The 22,202-nt window shown below is 48.0% G+C and overlaps 1 protein-coding gene and 1 long non-coding RNA gene across 2 annotated transcripts; both read left to right on the top strand.

Moving 5' to 3' along the window:
• The first annotated feature begins 975 nt into the window (after positions 1-975).
• LOC130871376 (paired immunoglobulin-like type 2 receptor alpha) lies at positions 976-6,098 on the top strand. The gene is made up of 4 exons (XM_057764715.1): positions 976-1,024; positions 1,335-1,736; positions 5,500-5,700; positions 6,040-6,098. The coding sequence occupies exons 1-4, from the start codon at positions 976-978 to the stop codon at positions 6,096-6,098; spliced, it is 711 nt and encodes a 236-aa protein (XP_057620698.1).
• Positions 6,099-9,829: 3,731 nt separating this feature from the next.
• On the top strand, positions 9,830-14,245 carry LOC130871226 (uncharacterized). The gene is made up of 4 exons (XR_009056838.1): positions 9,830-9,862; positions 12,299-12,345; positions 12,644-12,675; positions 12,835-14,245. It is a non-coding gene; the product is annotated as an uncharacterized LOC130871226 (long non-coding RNA).
• Positions 14,246-22,202: the final 7,957 nt, after the last annotated feature.

Here is a 22,202-nt window from a genome sequence, read left to right as displayed (position 1 = left end):
ATGACCTTTGAGGGGAGTTCAGATGCTGCACTGAGCAGGCAGCTGCAAGTCAGTGTGGAGAGTGAGACTCCGAGAACTCAATGAAACTGAAGTCTAATCGCCTGCCGTGTGCCAGTCATGTGACATGTGTCAGGCTTCTCTGATCACTAGTTTCCTCCTCTGAGTATGTGTTAAAGATGGCGGGAGGCAGGAAGGCTCCTTCAGAAGCTGGAATATCTCTGGAGTCACTGTCGAGGTGAGGGAGACAAGTCTATAATTTACCCGGAAGCAAAGGGAAATTACAGACTTGGCAGCAGCGAGCAGCCAGGGCAAGAGTGTAAAGCCAGGGCTTTAGTTTTCCAGGGGCACTGTAAGGAGTCCCTGACAGGCAGCAAGAGTGCAAAGAGCAGACGATGGTGGGGGCACCAAGCTAGGGCTGGGACTGAATGTGTTTCCTCATCACCCCCTTCCTCATTGTGTCTGAAGTGAGCAGAAACTGACCACTTCTTTACCTACGATCACTAGAGAGAAAGACACAGACAACCAGCACCAGGGGAGACATAGTGAGAAACAGGCTGAGGGGAGGGCAGGAGTGGAGGAAATGGGAGCTGAGGAAACAGTGATTGCAGGCTGACAGCAAAATGGAAAAGACTGGACAAGACAGGAGGTTAAGGCTGAAGATAGGAGAGCCCGGCATGCAGAGGTTAAGGCTGTATCTTCCAGAAAAAAAGGGGGGGTTGGGCTCAAGGGCACAAGAGTGGATCTTCTGCAATACTGGAAAGAAGAAGCCAGAATGATAAAGGAAGTTGCTGGCCACAAAGAGGTGGAGATTGAGAGGTCCTGCCCCCACTCAGTCCTCCACATGAGAAGGCCGAGGGAGTGTGGGTCACTTTTCCCTGATTCTCTCCCGACTCCTGAGGGCCCAGGGTTCCTCCACGGGGCCTCCTCTACTGTCTGATGGCTCCGCTGGTCTCACTTCCTGGAGGGATGCAGGCCATGACTTGGATCCTGCTTCTGCTGCTGCCCGCAGCATACCTGCAAACTGGTGAGTGGTGGGAACTTCACTAGTGGGAACCTAACCACAGGAGTGGGGAGTGGAGCTGGGAAGAGTGGGCTGTCGTGTGGACAGGTGACTGCTAGAGGAACCAGCCTGTCCTCTGAACCACAAGAAAGAGCTCAACTTCAGAGTGGGTCCAGCTCAACTCTTCCTGTCTATCCTGTCCCATATTGAACAGTGGGACAAGGGGAAAGTCCTTCCCCGAGTTCTACTCCTGCCTGTGGTGAAGACTCGGGAAGCTCTGGGTTGTCCTTTCCATCCTCTGCAGTGGATTCAGATTCTTCCCCATCCTTCCCAGGGAACTCAGCAGGATCCAACAGAGAAAGATCCTTTGGTGTCAACCAATCAGCACTCCTCTCTGGTGTCCAGGGCGGCTCCATCGAGATCCCCTTCTCCTTCTACTTCCCCTGGGAGTTGGCACCCGATCCACAGATGAGGATTCTCTGGAGATGGCAGCAGTTCCATGGGGAATTTATCTACAACTCTTCCTCGGGTTTCATCCATGAGCATTTCAAGGACAGGCTCATCCTGAACTGGACACAGTCTCAGACATCCGGAGCCCTCAGAATCCTGGACTTGGAGGAGAAGGATCAGAGCATATACTTCTGCCGAGTTTATCTGAACACGAAACATGGCATAGAGCAGTGGCAGTCAATTGGTTGGACCCAACTCACCGTCACCCCTAGGAAGCACATCCCAGGTCAGCTCTGTGTTACTGGCGTTTTTATACCATAGATGTCATTAGAGATCTTACAAGTCTGATCCTTCCCAGATTCTTCTGGTGTGTTCTGTCCACTCTCCAGAGCTCTACCTTTCTTTTTCCCCATAATCACCTGTAAACCTCAAAGATGCCCCCTCATTGTGCCCTCCACAGAAGGTACCTTCTGGCCCCCATGTATACTCCTCCTCCTCTGGGTCCCTGCCCCAGTTTCTTTTTCCCCTCCCTCATTTCTCTCTTCTCCCTCACGTTCTCACCATGATCAGGGCTTCTGGTGGCTTCACCTCCTCTGTGACAACTGTGATTTCAGCTTCCACACAGAGTGTACTAAGGCCCAGCCCTGTCACCCTGTGGGTATTACTCCAGCCACCTGTCACCACTGCTGAATACTTTCAAGGTCATTATACAAAGAGGGACACAGGGACCAGCAGAATTCAACCCCTGGCCCAGGTCATGCTGGTGACCAACAGACCCCACAAGGACCCTTTACCTCCAAACGTCTCTCAGCTATAGACATATGGCCTCTGCTGGAGCTTACTCTATTGTTTGCCTCTCTTCTATATTGATTTCATGGGTCATGTATATATGGTGTATACACATACATATGTGTGTGCATGTGTATCTTATATGTTTGTGTGTGTGTGTGTGTACATATATCACATTTTTGTGCTTGGGAAGGCCAGAGTGGGGCACTGGGAATCCTCCTCTTGTAAGACCAACTTTATTCCCTTAAGGCAGGGTCTCTCACTGAACCTGGAGCTCGATGTTTTCAGCTAGGGCTACAAAGCTGCATTGATCCTCTTGTCCCCATCTCCCATGGTGTTGTGGTTACAGGGGCTCACATGGCCTATCTTACAAAGAAAGTATGTGATATCCCAGGAAGGAACACCTAAAGTAGGAACCTGGAAGAAGGAACTGAAACAGAAGCCATGGAAGAGGGCTGCTTACTGGCTTGCTTTTGGGGCTTCCTCAGCCTGCTTTGATTACAGCATCCAGGACCACAAACCCACACATGGCACCACCCTCAGTTAGCTGTGCCCTCCCACATCAATCAAATCAAGAAAAAGTCCTGTAGACTTGCCTATGGGCAATCTGATGGAGGCATTTTCTCAGCTGAGGTCCCCTTCCCAGATAACTACAGCTGTGTCACATTGACACAATAACTAACCAGAGCACAGGGCAAATGCTTTCTGGACTGAGTCATCTCCTCAGTTGCTGACCTGCCTTTTCTCCTCTCGGGACTACACTTCCTTAGTGACTCTAACCTTATCCATGACAGTGGCCGACGAGACTCCTTCCCTCTCAGTCATTACCCAACCCGACACCTCCAACAACTTTGTTTTTGTTTTGTTGTTTAGGGACATTCTGGGAAAGAGAGTAATATATATGTATAGATATATGTGCATAGATACACACACACATATGTATACACATGTTTGCCTACACTCCCTGCCAAAATTAGGACAGCAAAGGAAATTCATTATATAAAAAAGTCTGGGAATGAATAGCAGTGGTGGCTACTCTGCAAAATGGATGCGCTGTAAACCACTGGACTGCATATTTCAGAGTTCAAATGATATATCATACATTACATACATTTATACCTGAGGCAGGGTCTCACTATGTAGCCTAGCTGGCCCAGAACTTGCTACGTAGACTACACAGACCTTGAACACACAGAGATCTGCCGGTCTCTGCCTCTCGAATGCTGGGATTAGAGGTGTGCTCCACCAGTGAGATAAGAACTGATTTTTTAAGTGGGGAGGTGCAAACCTGTGATCCCAGTGGAGGTGGAGGTGAAGAGATCAGGAGTCTAAGGTCATTAGCTACACAGCAAGTTCAAGGCCAGTCTGGGCTACATGGACTCCATCTCTAAATAAATGTTAAGAGCATTGGCTTTGTGATTTAAATCCCATCACCCACGGAGGAAGCTGGGTGTCCCTGTATATGCTGTGACACCAAGGAGGTTGAGGCAGGAGGATTGCAGAGTTTGTTGGCTTTCAGTCTAGCTGATGCTTGAGCCCCCATTTCACAGAGAGAAGCTGCCCCTGAGGAATAGATGGAGAATGTTGTAAGAGGACACTGAAGCCTCTTCGGCCCCCACATGCATATTCAGGTGCACATCTCTGTCCTATATGTGTGTGTGTTTGTGTGTGTGCTCATGTGCTCATGTGTATAGGTGCATGTATGTACACTCAGCAGACACATACTAAATACACACATAAAACAAATAGCAAAAAGATTTTTGGTAGTACTTGATTAAATATTTCATACATTTTACAATGTATTTTCATCATATCTACATCAAAAGCAAGCAGCGTCTTCAGCAATAGGTTCTTACCATCTAGCTGTGGTGGGCAACCAAGAGCAATGCCAATAGTCTGTGTGGGATTGGGGGCTCTGAACCTCACTCACCGATAAGGCATAGGGAGGCAAGCCATGCCTGGCACTGAGAATTTGTTCAATAACTCACATCTAAGGAGCAGCCTAGTCCACCCTGGCAGGCTACTTCTGTTCTAACAAAGACTTTACTAGAAAATGACTGGTTTGGATCTGTGTGACTTAGAGATTGCTCTTTGTAAGGGATGACATGAGCTGAGGACGTTCCTACCAGGAAGTAGAGTTGTCATTGCTCACCCCACCCGATCTCAGTCTCAGCATCTGTTCCCTTTTTCCTGTGTGAGCTTCTAAGAGCTGTTCCCCATCCTGCATCCCAAAAGGAGACGGGATACCAGACAATGCAGTTCTATGGTCTAGGTCTGGAGTTAGACTCACTGCTCTAAGCAAAGGATACAGGCAGGACTCTAAATTATCGCTTCTGGGCTATGCTGTTATCAGTCGTTGTGATGCTGGGTGTTGTGGGTCTTTCTCTGGGTTGCAGTTAATTATTTCTCCTGCTGTTCTTGAGAGTCCTGAACTAAAGTCATCAGTGAACCGAGGTAAAGGTGAGCATAGGAGTTAAACCAGAGTAGCAGCTTGGGCAGGTGATGCTCTGTGCCTGGACCCTAAGCCCTGACCAAATGCCTACAGATAAAGATAATTGCAGGAAGGCAGATTGCAGAAGGAGAGAGAAACAGGCCTGGCAGTGGGAAACTGTTCGAAACTAGGGAATTCATTCCCAAATATGTAACAGAAGGGAAGCCAACTACAGTGAAAAATCAACAGCAAAGGACAGTCACTTTATTCACAAAGCAAGAACGCCGAAAGCCTTGCCTTTGGGTTTAGCCTAAGGGCTAAGGGGGATCCCTTGGTTCTGATAAGTCGCTCCTGAAAAGATGACTGCGCAATTATTGTATAATATCGCGGCTTCCAGCACTCAGCTTGACCAGATTGGGAGGAGAAACAAGGAGGTCCAGTGACAAACCCCCAGCTCCATATTTGGGATTTGACACATCCTGACCTGAGGCTTAGGCCTAAACAGAAGACAAGACATAAGCACAGCTAAGCAGTCCCAGTTCCGGTGTGGCCCCGCCCACAGGGAGCCATCATCCTGTCTCCAGTCTCTCCTGCAAGGTGATCTGAGGAGTTGTCAGAACTGTGTGAACTCTCTTTCTGGGAGATCAGTTCTGTACTGGCTGGCTCCAAGCTTTGCCTTTTCCTTCTCCCAGCTTGAGACTCCTTGGGTGTCTCCAGTTATTGGAATCCATTGCTTCAGTGTCTGACGGCAAAGAGTGCTGCAGAGGCTTCTCTAGAATCTTCACTCCTACTGGGGAAGTTCATGCTGACTTCCTTTATCTCTTCCCAGCCCCCAGGACCATGGCTCCAAGTCCCACCCCTGCCACTTCTGCACACACCAAAAACACCCTCACAGCCACAGAAGGTCAGATGAGCGTAGAAAATCAGACCCTGCATCTGGGAACCAGTGTTGCATTGGCGGTGGCTGCCGCTGTACTCCTGGCTGGGGTTTTGGGATTGATGGCGTTCCTCAGGTGGAAGAGAAGGAAAGGTAAGTGGTCCAGACTGCATCCCCATCACACTTCCTGAGTGTTTCCACAGGACAATCTGCACCAGAGTCACTGAAGGGGATTGTTGACAGCTCAGATTCTGGGGCTCAGGTGATGGCTCAGTCAGTAAAGTGCTTGCCACACAAGCTTGAGGATCCGTCACTACAATATTTGTAGTTCCAGTGCTGAGCAGGGGGACAAGATCATCCCCGAGGCTGATGACTAGTCACACTAGCCTGATTGCTGAGCCTCAGGTCCCAGGGAGAGACCCTGTCTTTAAAAACAGCAAGGTTGACAGCTTTTGAGGAGCTATAGCTAAGGGTGGCTTCTGGCCTTCCCAGGGCAGATCCCTGATGGCCTGTTCTTGAGTCCAGAGTCAGGCTCTGGGGCTTCTGCTTAGAGTAGCTGGGGTCTTTTGTTGCTGTTGTTTCAGTTTGGTTGACTGCAGGCCTGCACTGCTAACCCCACTGGGAATCTGCTTTAAACCGGTGCCCCAAGTGAGGCCTCTGAGGGTTCAGTCTGTGAACCTCACAGTCCAGTCACAAAATCAGTTCTTCTCTGTCAACTCGTTCATTTCGTCATCAGAGGAGAAAGGGCCTGCCTAGGAGGAAGCTAGGGGAGGGAAAAGCAGAAGAGACTGGAAGTCGCCTCAGCTCAGCTGTATTGATTGCTCCACTTCCCAAAGTCTGGCTTGAAACTGGAGGATCCAAAGTAGATGACCATCCAGTTTCCCAGTAACTGTGGGTGATGGGGGAGGCATCCCAAGGGCTAAGAACTGTGGTGTTGACAGACATCGCCAGAGGAGAGACAGGAGGGTAGAGGAGCTCTCAGAGGAAGAAAAATTACATACAATGTCAAAGAATAAATCATGACAGCCAGAGGCAGTGAGATGTCTCAGGAGGTCAAGACATTGGAAATTCTAGAACACACAGGGCCGAAGGAAATAACTGGATCCTGTATGTTGTCCTCTGACACACGCACGCCACGGCCTGTGCACACTCACACACATGGTGAATAAATAAACATAATACAATTAAAAATAAAAACGATGACAGCTACTGTGATCCAGACCTCAGTCTGTGCACGGGGATGGGGGAGGCAGGAGAATCTTGACTCCATGAGAATTTATCTCACCCCTCTCCCTTCCACAGAAGAGCCAGAAATGTGCTGGGAGTCATGTAGGACACCCTCTGGCCTTCCAGGAAAGGGAAACCATGTCGGGAACTCTTGAGTAGTGTGGTGCTGTCGGAGGACACAGGAGATGACAGGGGGAACCTTGTAAGTCAAGTCCCCAAGCCTCTGGTACCAGAGGCAAAATGAAGAGGCCACCTCAGAGCCCTGCTCTGATGACATCAGCTTGTGTGGAAAGTCTCAGATGGGGTTCAAGAGGGTCACTGAGACACGTCACTGGGGAGGAAGGTGTTTACTAAGAGTTATCAATGCCAGGGACAGTCAGAAAGGTAGACAGCAGCATGGCAGGGGCTCTAAGGGATGCCAGGCCCCACCAACATGGCAGGGGCTCTAAATAGAAAAGGGGGGCTCTTTCTTTACCCTTCTGAGGATGGGGGTGGTTTCACTGCACAAGCCTGAACCAGGAAGGAGGGAGGAAAGGGAGCAGGATGCGTGGCCACTAATGCCCTCTGACGTAAGTCACTCCCCTGGGGCTGGATGGAAGTATGTCACCTGGAGAGTCACAGTGTCTCAGGAGTGAGTCTGTGAGTGGTGAAGGGCGGTGCTGTGGCCTGAGCAGCGGCTGGACTCTAACCTTACAGTCGTAGGGTGTAGAGGACAGACTGGAGGTGCCAGGCTGAGCCAGTGGTAAACTGGCAGCCACTGGGGCTGCACATGGAGACCAATGGCCAGGACCAAGAAAAATTCAAGGCAAAAGCTCTCAGACTCTGAGACGAGCCCAGAGTGGTAGTGTCTGTCTGTAAGTCCAGTGCGTGGAAGGTACAGGCAGGAGGATCAGCATTCAAAGTCCTCCATGGGTTCAGAAGATCTCAAACAAACAAAAACTCAGTGGTTAGACTGACACAGGGACCAGAGAACAGGAACAAGTCTTGTTTGTTAAAAACAGTTTGATGAAACCACCACACCGTATGGGGACTGAAGGAGGAAGTCTGTATGAGGGGGTGAGCAATGGCGGTCACTTTCCTCTGCTGTGATAAAAATGTCACCATCAAAAGTACCTTGTGGAAGGAAGAGGTCATTCTCGTTTGCGGCTCCAAGGCAAGGTTAAGAATGGTGGGGCAGCTGAAGCAGTACACTGAGCGGTCACATCTCGACCACATGCAGAAAACACGGAGAGAAAACAGAACTGAGAAGGAACACTACATTCTCAAACACACCCCCAGTGACACACACCTCTTTCAGAAGGCTGCACCTCCTAAATGTTCCATAACCTCCCCAATACGACCAAGGGGTCAAACAGGTGAGCCTGTGGTTCAGATTCTTCAGTCAAACCTGCACAGGGGTAGACTGGGCAGCTGAGTCTGGGATGGATTTGAAGTGCCCGTGTGGATCTGATAGAACTGTCCTAAAAACAAACAAACAAAAACACGTATTTATAAGTCACAAGATAAACGATAGAGAGTTGTTCCAGAAGTTAAGGCGTTAAGAACATGTGCTGTTCTTGCAGAGACCCAAGTTCAGTTCCCAGCATCCTGTGGCGTCCCTCACAATCTCCTGTAGGTCTAGCTTCAGACATCCAGTGCTCTGGTCTCCGTGGGCTTGGGAACACAGATGGCACACACAATGCCTCACACACACATATACACACACAGATAAAAATTAATCTTTAGAACTATAACTATAATGTAAAACGCTTGGGGAAAAAGCCCAAACTGAGGAGCTGAATAAGTTGCTCTCCAAAACTCAGTGGGTGACGCTGAAGGAAAGAAAAAGCAGGTGAGAAGGAAACATCTTATTCATAAAATGAAAAATTAGTTAAGATGTCTATATCAGGGGTTGGAGAGACGGCTCAGTAATTAAGAGCTCTGACTGTTTTTGCAGAGGACTGAGGTTTGATTCCTACCATCCCCACAATGACTCACAGCCTCCTGAAACTCCTGTTCCAGGGGCTGTGATGACCTCGTCTGACTGCCACAGGGACCAGGTAAACATGTGGCAAACAGACATACAAACGGGAAAACATTTATACAATAAAAAAAAAAGACTTAAAAAAATAGATGTCTATACTACAAAAATAGTGAACTCAATAAAATTCCCATCTAAACGACAATGGCAGTCTTGAAAAGACAATTCATCTCCAATTCGCAAGCGTTCTCAAAGACAAAATGAGATGAAAAAACACCAAGAACACACAGCAACAAAAAGCAAATGACGGATAATGGAGCGTTCCCACTGCCTCATCCCAGAATTTGGTAAAAGTTGCAATAGGAGGCTGGAGGGATGGCTCAGTAGTTAAGAGCACTGGCTGCTCTTGCAGAGAACCTGAGTTCTGCCCCCAGCACCCACATCAGGCAGTTTACAACCATCTGCACCTCCAGCTCCAGGCCTACAGGAAGCTCTTTCCTGAATCCACAGGCATCTGCTCTCATGTGCATTACCCCAAAAGAGGTGCGTGTAATTTTAAAATTCAAACAAAAGAAAGTCAATAATAGCTCTTAGAGGGTAAAAGGTGTCCAAGACTGGAGCCACGTGGTGGAGAGAACTGATTTCTAAAAGTTGCCCTCTGACCTCCATACAAACCTGTAACTGTCATATAATAATGAGTTGCAATTTTAAAAACCTATAGTAATTAAAACAGCACAGTATGCACCAAGACACACAGACCAGTAGAGTAAAATACAATCCAGAAGAAGGCGGTTCCTAAGGGCACAAAAAGGAAGGCAGGAGAATGCAGAGTAGACAAGCAGGTGCAGGGTCAGGGGGAACTCAAGGTTGGTGAAGGAACAAAGGAGACAGGGGTGGGGCCTGGACCTGGCAGGGATTTGGGGGAGGGGTGCTGTGTGGGACAACAGCCCAGCAGAGGTAGTCCAGGCTCTTCCCTCACTGTCTGGGGCCCTCTCTTTGCTCCCCTGTCCTCTGAAGGAGCTGAACATAGAGGACAGCTGAGGGGCAGAAGGACAATCAGCACGGATGTCACACTGACACTGTTTCTTCCCCCACAGGCCAGAGGACTAAAGGCGAAACCACAGCCAGGTGAGCGCCATCCTGTCCTCTGCAAGAGCAGCCAGTGCTCTTGCCCACTGAGCCATCTCTCCAGCCCCTTCAAATGGCATTAGAAGAGCAATGGAGAACCGCACACAAGGCTCTGCACATCTCCCCACCCCTGACTCATCCTGACTGCTTCCTCCATGTCCTCCATGACGCCATGCTCTTCAAGGCCACCAGCTTCACACACTGACAAGGGGTGCAGCAGAGTCTCGGGGAGTCTCCTTCCACAACAGCCCCCACCCCCAGGCCTCATGTGGTCTTTCTCCTTCTCTCCTTCCATTTCCTAGGCTTCCCTCTCTGTGGCTCTGGCTCCTCTCAGCCTTGAACATCTGCCTGGATTCCACCAGCTCTCCCATCTTCCCCTTTCTTCCCTCTGCCTTTCTCTGTGGTCAGTGAGCCCCGCTCCCCAGGAATCCTTTGTTCTAGGTCTTCCACATCTTTTGTCTTTCTCTCTTCACCTCCCAACCTCTCTGTCCTTCTCTCCTGTCTTTTCTTTTCCTTACTGCACATGGCCTTCTCTGAGCCTTCTAAATTTTTTCTGAGAAAGGGTCTCAGAGAGCCCCAGCTGGCCTTGAACTGACTGTGTAGCCAAGGGCAACCTTGAACTTCTGATCTTTTCACCTCCACCTCCCAACTGTTGGAATGACAGGCATCACACCACACCCGGTATATGAGGGGCTGGAGCTGGAACCCAGGACCTTGTCAATTAACTCAAGCACTCTGAGAGCAACACTGCATCCCCAGCTCCTCCCTCTGTCCTCTCCCTGTGGCTTCTTTGGCCAGATGCCCTTCCTCCAGTCTGATCTCAGGTCCCTTCTTCCATGACCTTAGCCTGAGCACGTACCCAGAAGATCTGAAATTTTTCTGCCTTCTAGTTTTAATCAAGGTGATGAGAGAGGATAGCATTGGTTCTTCCTATTTCTAGTCTCTGTTCTTGCCCAGCATAAGGTGGTTTCCTAAGATGATTTCCTCCAATGACTCACCTTCAACTAGTGTTGAGAGACCTCGGCCAGGCCCCCTTACCAATGGCCTCTCATTCCTCTTCAAGAGAAGGCCGAACACAAACATGCCCATCGTGAGTCATTGAGGATGGCAGAGACCACTCAAAGGGAACCAGCTTCTAGTGTGTAGGCATGTGTGCTCGATTGTGTGCATGCATGCATGTGTGCAGGTACTAATGCACATGCACATGTGTGTGTTCTCAGGTGTTATCCACCTTAAATAATTATTTTTGTTTCATTTTACTTATTTGTGTGCATGTGTATATATGTATGTGTGGGTATGAGCTTGTCACAGCACACATGTGGAAAACAGAGGACAACTTCTGAGAGCTGTCTTTTTCCTTCCACCCTGTGGATCCCTGGGATGAAATCAAGTTGTCAGTCTTAATGGCATGGCTTTATCCACTAAGTCATTTAATCTGACCCCACTTGGGTTTTGGTTTTTGTTTTGTTTTCTTGAGGCAGGGTCTCACACTGGTCTGGAACTCAACAATTACACCTGGAACAGTGAACGTCAGGAGTCCCCCTGTCTCCACCTCCTGAACACTGAGAATACAAGCATGCACCACATCCCCAGTCCTGTGTGTGTTATTACATGTTCTTGTTTTGTATATATATATGTGCAGTGCACATGTGCCCTGTGTGTAGAAGGCAGAGATCAATGGTGTTCTTTCTCAGTTTCTCTCCATTCTATTTTGTGTTCCTGCATGTATGTTGTGTTTGTGTGTGCACTTGTGCGTGTATGTGGAGGCCAGAGGTCTATCTCGTGACTCTCCTCAGTTTCTCCTACCTTTACTTAATATTTATTTTGAGACCTTTATAGTCAGGTCTCTCACTAACTGAAGATCATCAGTTTGGCTGAGCTGTGCAGACAACAGCTTCAGGGATCCACCCATCTCCACCTCACCCTCCAGGCACATTGTACCCAGAATATTTTGTTGTATGTTTTTTTGAGACAGGGTTTCTCTCTGTAAACATCCCTGGCTATCCTGGACCAAACTTTGTAGACCGGATTGGCCTCAAACTCACAGAGTGCTGGATTTAAAGGAGTGTACCACCACTGCCTGACTGACTGTGCCCAGCATTTTTTACATGGGTCCTTGTAAAATCTGGGTCTTCACGTTTGGGAAGCAGGCCCTTTGCCAACTGAACCATCTCTCCAGCCTTCACTTCATCTTCTGAGACAGGGTCTTTCTCTGAATCTAGAGCTCATCTGTTAGTCCAGGCTGGCCAGTGAACTCCAGGGACTTCTCCGCCTGTCTCTGCTTCTCCAGCATCCAGCTTTGTGTGTACTGGGATCTGAAGTCATATTTCTGTGACAAACACTTTACTAACTGGGCCATCTCTCCAGCCCAGCACCTAATGTCTTAATTCTTTCTTGCCCAGCCTCTAATCTGTTGCCCATCTTGTTCTCACGCAGGGAACTCATTGAAAACACTGAGAAATGTGAGCAAGTTGAGCCCGAAGGTAAAATCTGCCAGCTTCCTGTTCCACACCTGGCTCTGCCTTCTTCTCCCAAGACCCCACACTTACACAAGCATTCCCTCAGTGTTTTCGCCTGCCCCTCCTCACCCTGCCCCTCCCTCACCCTGCCCCTCCCTCACCCTACCCCTCCCTCACCCTGTCCCTCCCTCACCCTGCCCCTCCCTCACCCTGTCCCTCCCATGTAACCAAGGTCTTCACCTCACGCTTGGAACTCCCAGCCATCTGTCTCCCTTCCTGTCCCACACCTCGACTTCAGAACTCTGTGTTCCTTTTTCTCTAGGACCACATATGGACCCCAAAGAGAAGCCCAAGGTAAGCGATTCAGACTCAGGTCTGAAGGAGTTAAGGGGGTGTTGATGGAGGCAGAAGGTTAGAGGTCAGAGGTGTGGGAGGACACTCAGACTGCAGCTGCTGCTTTATGGAGCCTCAGTTGCACTGCTGCTATCTAATGCCCTGTCCCCACCCCTGCAGGACAACAACATCTTGTATGCCTCCATTACCCTCTCAAGCCCGACCTCCCCAGGAACACCAGGCTGCCCGCCTGTCCATGAGAACCCCCAGGAAGAGACTGTATACTCCATCGTAAAGACCAAATGAGCGGGTCTGGGTGACCATCTCAGAGTCACCTTTGCTTCTAGTAGGAAGACTCCCAGTTTCCACTGATACCCACAGTCAGACGCTCACAGGTCACAGATACCCATGGCCAGGACAGAAATTCACACGTCAGGGAATTTGAACTCAGAGAAACTGAGAAACTCTCACTTCCCCTTTCTAACTTCCGAGGCCTTTCTCACAAAAATAAAAAGATCCACAGAATTTATCTAAATTCATTGAACTAAGGATTGTTGGGGAATATTATTTTCAGGTGTGTGACTTTCGTTTACCCTGTATTTGTTTAACTTTTGAAGCTATGTTACTGTGCCTGTCTAAAACACCTGATGGTCTTAGTAGATGAACCATCAACAGTGAAGGATAGGCGGGGCTGAGGCAGAGAATACAGATAGAAGGAGAAATCTGGGAGGAAATAAGAAGAGCGAGAGAACAAGGAGAGGAGGACATTGGAGTCAGCCACCCAGCTACACACAGCAAATCACAGAGAAAGAAGTAAAGAAAGGTATACAGAAATAGAGAAAGATAAAATCCCAGCGGCAAAAGGTAGTCAGCATAATTTAAGTTAAGGAAACCTGGCAAGAAACAAGCCAAGCTGAGGCCGGACATTTATAACTAAGAATAAGCCTCTGCGTGTGATTTATTTGGGAGCTGGGTGGTGGGCCCTTCAAAAAGTCAAAAGAGTAAAATGTCACACAACAAAGGATCATTAGTGTGACCCTTCTTGCCCCCTAAGACCCTCTTCTCTATCACTTTTATCAAGCGGCCCTGGGAAGGGAATGCCCCAAATGCTGGCAGCCAGTCTACATATGTTATGCCCAAAGTTTGGATCCCCAAAATACCACCATGAGATTGAATGTAATGCACAAACAAAGAGACTTTATTGTGAGTTAACTCTGGCCTCTCAGTCCGTCTGAAGCAGCAGGAGCAGAAGAAGGAGAAGAAGAAAAGAAGAAGGAAGGAGGAGGAAGAAGAGGAGGGAGAAAAGGAAGAAGAAAAAAAGAAGAGAGGACAAAGGAGGAAAAAGAAGGAGGAGGAGGAGGAGGAGGAGGAAGAAAAAGGAGGAGGAGAAGGAAAAGGAGGAGGAGAAGGAGGGACCCTGAGCAGTGCTGGGAGGGTCTTTTGATGTTTTGGTAGTGGCCAGGCTAAGAGGGGAAGGCTTAGGGAATCCCAAACCTGCAAAGTCACAGACAAGGGATTGACTGCTTTCCAGGGATGAGGTGTTGCCTGCTTCTGATTGGCCCTTCCCATTAGGGGAGGAGTCCTTGGTGTGGAGGGGGTGGGGGGTGGGGGGATTGGCGGTCAGAGAGCTGTCAGCCTCTAACCAGAGGGAGCCACTTCCCTAGGTTCAGGTCAGGGAGAGGGTCAAGCCTCTAGAGTAGGGGGCCCTACTTCCATGGACTCAGATAAGGGAAAGGTCACTTCTCCAGATTGATAGTCAAGATGTAGGACTCTCAGCTACTTCTCCAGCACCGTGTCTGCTTTACTGCCTCCATGTCCTACCATGATGATAATGGACTAAATCTCTGAAAATGTAAGTCACCCAATTAAATGTCTTTTTCCTTTATAAGAGTTGCTGTAGTCATGGTGTCTCTTCACAGAGATTGAAACCCTAGCTTAGACATTTCCCGTGTGTGCACACACCAAAACCCAAGGCTGCTCTTCTGTAGAAAGTGTTCCTCCCTGTGACAGCCTTATGGGACCAACAGCTGACAAATGGCCCTCTTCGGGTCCAGCCCCTCCTTGGGTGACTTAGCAATCCGGGAAGCTTTCATCCGCAGACTCTAGACAGTGGGACAAGGGCAGATGCAGCCTGGACTGAATGCTCGGGATCAGGAGGGCCTCCTCTCAGACCTCACTGAGGGTAAGGACGAGGTGCATCTGGGGGAGTGGTTACCTGCCCAGCATGCCCAGATCCTGGGTTCTATCTCTAGCAGGGGACAAAGGGGAACGATGGGACACATCTGTCACCCCAGCACATGGGAAGGCAGAGAGGGGGATCTGTAGTGGTTTAAAGTCGTCCTTGGCTACATAACAAGTTCAAGGCTCAGCCTGGGCTACATGAAACCCCATCCAATGGGAGGGGGCTTTCTGACGGGTTCAATAGGCCCCGTCCGCTCTCCTAACTGACCGCCCATCTGGGGCCAACTCATCCGAAAGGTTCTGTGCTCTGCATCTCCAAGGACAGGATGGATGGATACAGAAGTGCGTCCATGTGCAGCTGGCAGTGAGGCCGTGAGAATGAGGGCCATGACCATGAGAGCTCAGGTCAAGGGATCAGAGGACCATGGGGACTGTGAGGAAGGCGATGAAGCAGACATGACAGAGGACAGCTGCATAGTCACCTGCAGGGAAGCATGGAGAAGGCAATCAATGCCAGGAATCTAAGGAAATGTGGGGTCACCTTTGCATATGTCTGTCACTCAGAATGATGATACGTCCTCTTGTACAATCAAGTCTTACTGGCCTTCAAGGAGCTTATGGCACCTTGTCATGGGAAGGGGTGGGATGACCCTCCTGCTGAACCACCCCTGAGGTCGCCACAGCCTCTGCCCCCACCTCATATCTTACCTCTAGTCACAGTTTAAGTGTGTCCCCTCTTAGAGATGTCCCAGACAATATGTCGTAACTGAGACACTGGTTTTCTGAACCTGCTTAACCCTCATTCTGGAATGATTATAACTGTGTGCAGTCATCTCCAGAGCTTTCCAGAAGGTGTCACCTGTCCTGGCCTTTGAGGTGAGGCTGAGAGATGCCTTGAGGCCATGCCGAAGCCTCTGTGCTGAGCAGAAGCCTAGAAGAACTTACTGAGACTGGAGGCCCGAAAGACCTGCCATTTGATGATGGCATGGCCTGAGCCAGGGCTTCCTCTGTGGGTGGGAGGGCAGAAAGGCTCTTGCAGACACAGGATAAGCTTTAGAACCCATGGCTAGGGAGTGAGCTGTCACCTGGGAAATCTAGGGACCTGGTGAACTGGGCAGCGGGGAGCAGGCCAGGGCAATGAAGGTCCAGCAGGCCTTGGTTCAGCCTGGGAAATATGAGGAATGAATGAAGAATGGGAAGAGACCAGAGAACAGAAAAAGGGGCCCAGTTCTAGAGTTGGGGGCTGAGGGAGCATCCACTCCAGCACCTCCACCATCAGCATCTCTTATCAGAGCATGGGATTCAGCTGGTCAGAGACATGGGTCAGCTATTCTCTCCCTGAAACAACACGTGATGGCCCAGACAGCCTCTTTCTTGGGATGAGAGAGGCTGAGACACACAGAGGACCAGCAAGATAGGAGATGATAAGCCGGGCGATGGTGACGCATGCCTTTAATCCCAGCACTCGAGAGGCAGAGGCAGGCGGATCTCTGTGAGTTCGAGACCAGCCTGGTCTACAGAGCTAGTTCCAGGATTCCAGGGCAGGCCCCAAAGCCACAGAGAAACCCTGTTTCGAAAAAAGAAAGAAGATAAGAGAGAGTGGGGAGGGGAGGTAGAGATAAGGAGAGAGGGAGAGAGAACAGCATGGTGTATAAAAGGACTAGGCAGACAGGAGGTCAAGCTGGAAGAGAGGAGAGCCTGACAAGTAAAGGTCAAGGCTGTATCTACCAGCAGTCAACACCGAGGGCTGGGCTCAGTGACCACAAGGGTGCATCGACAGCAACATGAGAAAGAAGAAGCCAGAGTGACATGGGAAGTTACTGGCCACAAAGAGGTAGAGATGCGGAGGTCCTTCCCTGAATCAGTCCTCCACATGAGAAGTCCCTGAGAATATGCGTCATTTTATGATGATTCTGTCCTGACTCCTGAGCACCCCCCAGGGTCCTTCACAGGGCCTCCTCTTCCTGCCTGATGGCTCTGCTGCTCTTGTTTCCTGCAGAGATTCTGGGCATGGCTTGGTTCCTGCATCTGCTGCTCTCAGCAGCATGCCTGCAAGTTGGTGAGTGGTGGGGACCTCACTACTGGAGACTTAACCACAGGAGGCGATGATGCGGGTGGGAAGGGTGGACTGTCCTGTGGACAGGTGTTTGCTCAGACAAACAGGTAGGAAACTGGCTGGCATTGAGTAGTGCGTAGTTAAAAGGACAGGCAGGAAACAATCTTGTTCTCTTAAGAGACACCCTGACAGCACAGGTGTGGTGGTGGACGTCTTTAATCCCCATCTTTGGTATGCGCAGGCAGGTGGGTTTCTGAGTTTGAGGCCAGCCTGATCTACAGAGTGAGTTCCAGGACAGCTGAGGCTACACAGAGAAACCCTGCCTTGAAAACCTCTTCAGACAGATTTATCCTCTTTAGAAAATGTGTGAGATGGCAAGTCAAGGAGATGGAACCAGATCAACAAGCCATGTCAGTTCCTCTTTAAAGAAAAAGAGCTAAGAGAGGTCTAACGAGGCAGATGGAGAGAACACAGAGGTCACAACTTAAAAGGGAATACCTAGACACGACCTCTAAATATAAATCAGAGCCTAAGAAGTTAGAGGTGTTACATTATCAATAAAAATTGAAACCTCAAGTGAAATGGAGAAAAAGTCCTAAAAAAACAGTTTTACTTAAGAATATTAGGAAGCAAAATATTGTTCATTAATGAAAACTGGGATAAAGAAAATGGAAGGAATGAACCTGAGGTAAGTTTTCTAGGACAGAGAATTATCTCAGTTCCACAGGAACTTCTCCAGACAAAAAGCAAGAAATAATCCCCAAAATCAGCACAACGCAAAACCAGCTAAAGTAACTTACAGGAAGCACAAATCAAAGATCCATTTCACTACAAATCTATATGCTTCTAATCAAGAGTGCATCTACTCTGGAAACTGTGACAGGATATCTCTTGAGGCAGGAGTTCAAGGCTCGCCTAGGCAACAAGGTGAGCCCCCATTCTGAATACACCCCCCTCCTATTATAGAAGAAAAGATTGTAATTGCCAAACAGAAATGTCAATAGTGTAACGGAAAAATAAAAGGCAAAGTTATTTCTAGACAAAGTGAACCAAAGCTCATAAAAGACATAAGAAACAAATATTTTAAAAAAATGAAAACGTGTTTACAGATTTTATGAGGTTTTACAGAACAAACAAACGAACCGTTCCTTTAGGTAACTAGGAACTACTGAGAATGTCACAGAAGTAGCTACATATAAGATTAATATGTAAAGCAGTTCTATTTTAGATATTAGCAGCAAGAAATTAAAAACATAATCCAGCAGATCCAGCTTAACTCTTTCCTGCTGATCCTCTCGGCCTTTCCTTCTAATCCATCTCCATTGCTTGATGTCAGCTGCCAATCCCCAGACAAACTGTCAGGGACCCCAGTGGCCACACTAGACTGGGACTCAGGCAGGAGCTTCTCATTATTCCTCCCATCTCCCGTTACCCCCTGTCTAGACTGAGTACTGATTACTATAGCAGACTGCCTACAGAAGCCCTGCCTATGACCCCAATTCCATTCATTAGGGATGCCCCTCTTGGTGGGGACCCAGCGTCCCACTAACCCTTTAATCTCTGTCTCTCCAGACTTATTTGTACTCTCTGCCAGAGACCCCATAGTCACTACCCTTGCCTAGGATGCAGAGAGGGCAGCAGCAACCAAAGAAGAGAACACGGACCCATCAAAGACAAGACCAGATATCAACACTGAGAAATGTCTCAAACATCATAACTCCAGATGCCAACTCTGCAGTGCAAACACCACAAAAACGAAGCAGATAAGACATTATGCTTCAAACAGAACCCTGTAGCCCTGTTACAGTAGGCCCTAAGAAATGAGATATAGCTGAAACACAAATCAAGAAATAGTTATATAAATAAAATGGGTCCAATGGCATTATCAATGGACAGGAAGGTGGAAGGCACACCCTAGACCAAGAGCTACAGGCAACTAATGCCTGCTGAGGAGGAGAGTTAGCCCTTCCTAGGGTTGAACCACTTTATTCACTGTCTAACGCAGAGGAATCAACCCTGAAACCACATATACACCACCAACAAAAACGTATTCTGCAAGTTGTGTGTGCATATTATTGCATTTTGTCTTAGGGCTTCTTTTGCTGTGAAGAGACACCATGACTACAGCAACTCTAACAAAAGAAAACATTTCGTGGGCTGGCTTTACAGTTTCAGAGGCTCCGCCCCTTATCATCATGGTTGTATATTGCAGCACACAGGCGGACATGGTGTTGGAGAAGTATCTGAGAGTTCTACATATTGTGCAGGCAACAGGAAGTGGTCTGTCTCACTGCTGTGGCTTGAGCATATATAAGATTTTAAAGCCCTCCTCCACAGTGACACACTTCCTCCAACAAGGGCATTCCTGTTCCAAGAAAGCCCACCTCCTAATAGTGCCACTCCCTAGGAGCTTATGGGAGCCATGAGAATTCAGCCATGAGACCCCATAATGGGAGAAATGGGGCACCACAGGAAAACTCCAACTGTGATCCTTACAAAAGGCATACATGTGGGGTGCACTAAGGTAATACTGAGGTGCTGAATTGCCACATGGGAAGCAATGAGTTCTGTGTGTCCTTGTTCTCTGTTCTTGCCTTGGGGAGTACCATGTTCTTGAGGGGGCTTGGTATACATCTGGCCTCCATGTGCAGGGGACAAGGGCCTCTTTCTTGGGGTAGGGTAAGGACAGCCCTGTGATTCTGGGGAATGGCCTGTGAACAGGAAGTGGCTTTTCTGTCCTTTTCTCTTTGGTGTTCTTGTATGCCACCTGTCTGCATGTTCATCTCTTTCCCTTGTCTGCGGAAATTTTCTTCTATGCTTTTTACTGAACATATTTTCCATGAAGGATTCTTCTCATTCTTCTGTTCTCATAATTTCATGGTTTCCAAAGAGCTCACATGCTCGCTTCATACAAAAAAAAAAAAAAATCATCACAAAGCTTTTATTTGAATGATTAAATTTCTCTTGTCTCTTAGCCCAGTTTTCTGTATAACACATTCTAATTTTGTGGCTCTTACTCTGCTTATAGTTAGGTTTGTGTATTTTTCATTTCTCGGGTTGTTTATTTGTCTAAATTCTAGGACTGTTTAATTCTTATGTCTGTCTAATAAGCTCTGTTTTTATGTCTTGAATTTCTTCTTTATTTAAGTTTTTGTTTTCTGAATTAATTTAGGAAATTATGTATACCCTAAAATTATTTGTGCCCTGATAAATTCATTGGTGAATTTTCTGAACACATTCAAAATCATTCTTTTGAATTCTTTGTGTTGAATTTTATTTACATCACTCTCACTGTTTGCCACTACTATGAGATTGGCCATGTTGGGGGGACTATGTTGCCCTGGGTTTTTCATGTAACGTCCATTTTTGTAATGGGGCTTCTTCATCTGGATTTAGTTTGTTGATGAAGTGTTTCTGATACCTTTGTATCCACGGAGTGTTTGGATTGGTGATTGGTGTTCCCAGTTGGGTTCTTCTTGGCTCATCTGTGTTTTGCTTGAGCTCAGATTGGAGACACATGGTGCTGGCAGGGTTGTAGATGGAGAGATGACGGATGCGGGATGAGCTAGAGGTGGAATCCCTTCTGACCTCTCAAGCCAGGTCTCAGGAATTGTCATGGGCTATGTGGTAGGGCAGGGTTCAGTATGTCCCACATCCTCCGATCTCATGAGCCAGGTTATATGTATTACATTGGTTGTGTGCTGGTCCCTATGTGTTCACGTATGTTCTGACCTCATGAAGCACTTTACACACAGTGCCATGGGTATAATCTCTAAGGCTTTGATCAAGGTGGTGAACCATCCATGATGTTGCCACAGTTCTGCCAGCCTCCTAAACTGATGTCCGTGCAATCACTGTTGCGGCTCTCACGTCCCATGTTTAACTATTTCAAGTCAGATGATTGCAGTCTTCTATTTGTGACCTTTGATGAGTCCTCAACATGTTAGAAATAACTCAGATCCCCCTAGCTCTTGTACACATCGTTGGGCACATTTATCTTGGTGTTGCTGTGGTGCTTGTTCTGTCCACCCTCGTTCATTATGATTTCTCAAATCCCTCTGCTTGAGATACTTTCTATGATGTCCTTCATTAAAATTAGCCTCATCCCATGGAACTGTATTTATTCTCCATGCATCTCTCCACTCTTAAAACTGCTGTTTGTTCCTCGAGTGTTATGGTGCACACCTGTACCCCAACACTCGGGAGGCAGAGGCAGGGAGACCCCAAGTTTGAGAACAAGTCCTGGGATACAGTTCTAATGTATTAGGTAGCATGACTAATAAAAACACAGAGACAGATATTGAGGTTCAAGCTGAAGATCAGAGAAGCAAAGCAGCCAAGCCACTAGAGAGATCTTACCTGTACCAATGGTCAGACAAATGGGTGATCCTGTAATACTCCCCACCAACCTCAGACTCCGCACTCCACTGAGTTCCTGTCTCTTCCCTTTTATATTCCTCTATTTCCCCAGTCATAGCACGTCTGTCTCCACCTCCCTAGTGTGGGAATAAAGACACGTGATCCCAAATTCTGGGATCACCTTTATGTGAGCTCTGTTTCTCATTTAGACAGATTCTTGCATAACCCATGGTGGCCTTGACCTCCCTGAGGTTCTTCGCTTCTGTCTCCCGAGTCCTGAAACTAAAGGTGTATGCCACCACTCACTGACCTGTATGGCTGGCTAGTATGCCTGCTTTGCCCTCTGACCTTCAGCAAGCTTTATTTATTAAAATACAAATAATATACCGCTATAGTACTATCTATTGCTGATAGACATCATGACAAAACCCACTGCTGTGGAAGGTTTTATTTGGCTCTCATGTCCTGTTCAAAGACCATGCGATGGGAAGTTCAGGTAGGAACTCAATCAAGAGAAGATAACAGATGTTTACTGGCTTGCTGTTCTTGGCTACCTCAGTTTGCTCTGTTACACAATTCAAGACCAACTTGCAGGTGTGGAGACACCCCCGTGGACATGGATCTCCCACATTAGTCATTACTAGAGACAGAGGGTAGCGAGAGCTGCTGTAACCCGCCAGCAGCTGCAAAGTCTCCAGCCAAGTTTCAGACGCTCAGCACATTAATTCTCTTCGGTTTTGAGTCATCTTTCTGTGTAAACGGATGTTTGTGGAAACACTTTCAAGTGACAGAACCCAGATCCAGAAAGACTTATGCCAGGAGTTTTCTCCTCTGGTGTTCCTATCTTCCAAATTTCTTCTTTTTTTTTTTTTTTTTTTTTTTTGGTTTTTCGAGACAGGGTTTCTCTGTGGTTTTGGAGCCTGTCCTGGAACTAGCTCTTGTAGACCAGGCT

Source organism: Chionomys nivalis, chromosome 3 (assembly GCF_950005125.1).
Source record: "Chionomys nivalis chromosome 3, mChiNiv1.1, whole genome shotgun sequence".
NCBI classification, from domain to species: Eukaryota; Metazoa; Chordata; class Mammalia; order Rodentia; family Cricetidae; genus Chionomys; species Chionomys nivalis.
The sequence above is the reverse complement of the archived record's forward strand: the minus strand, read 5'-3'. Positions and strand labels throughout refer to the sequence as shown.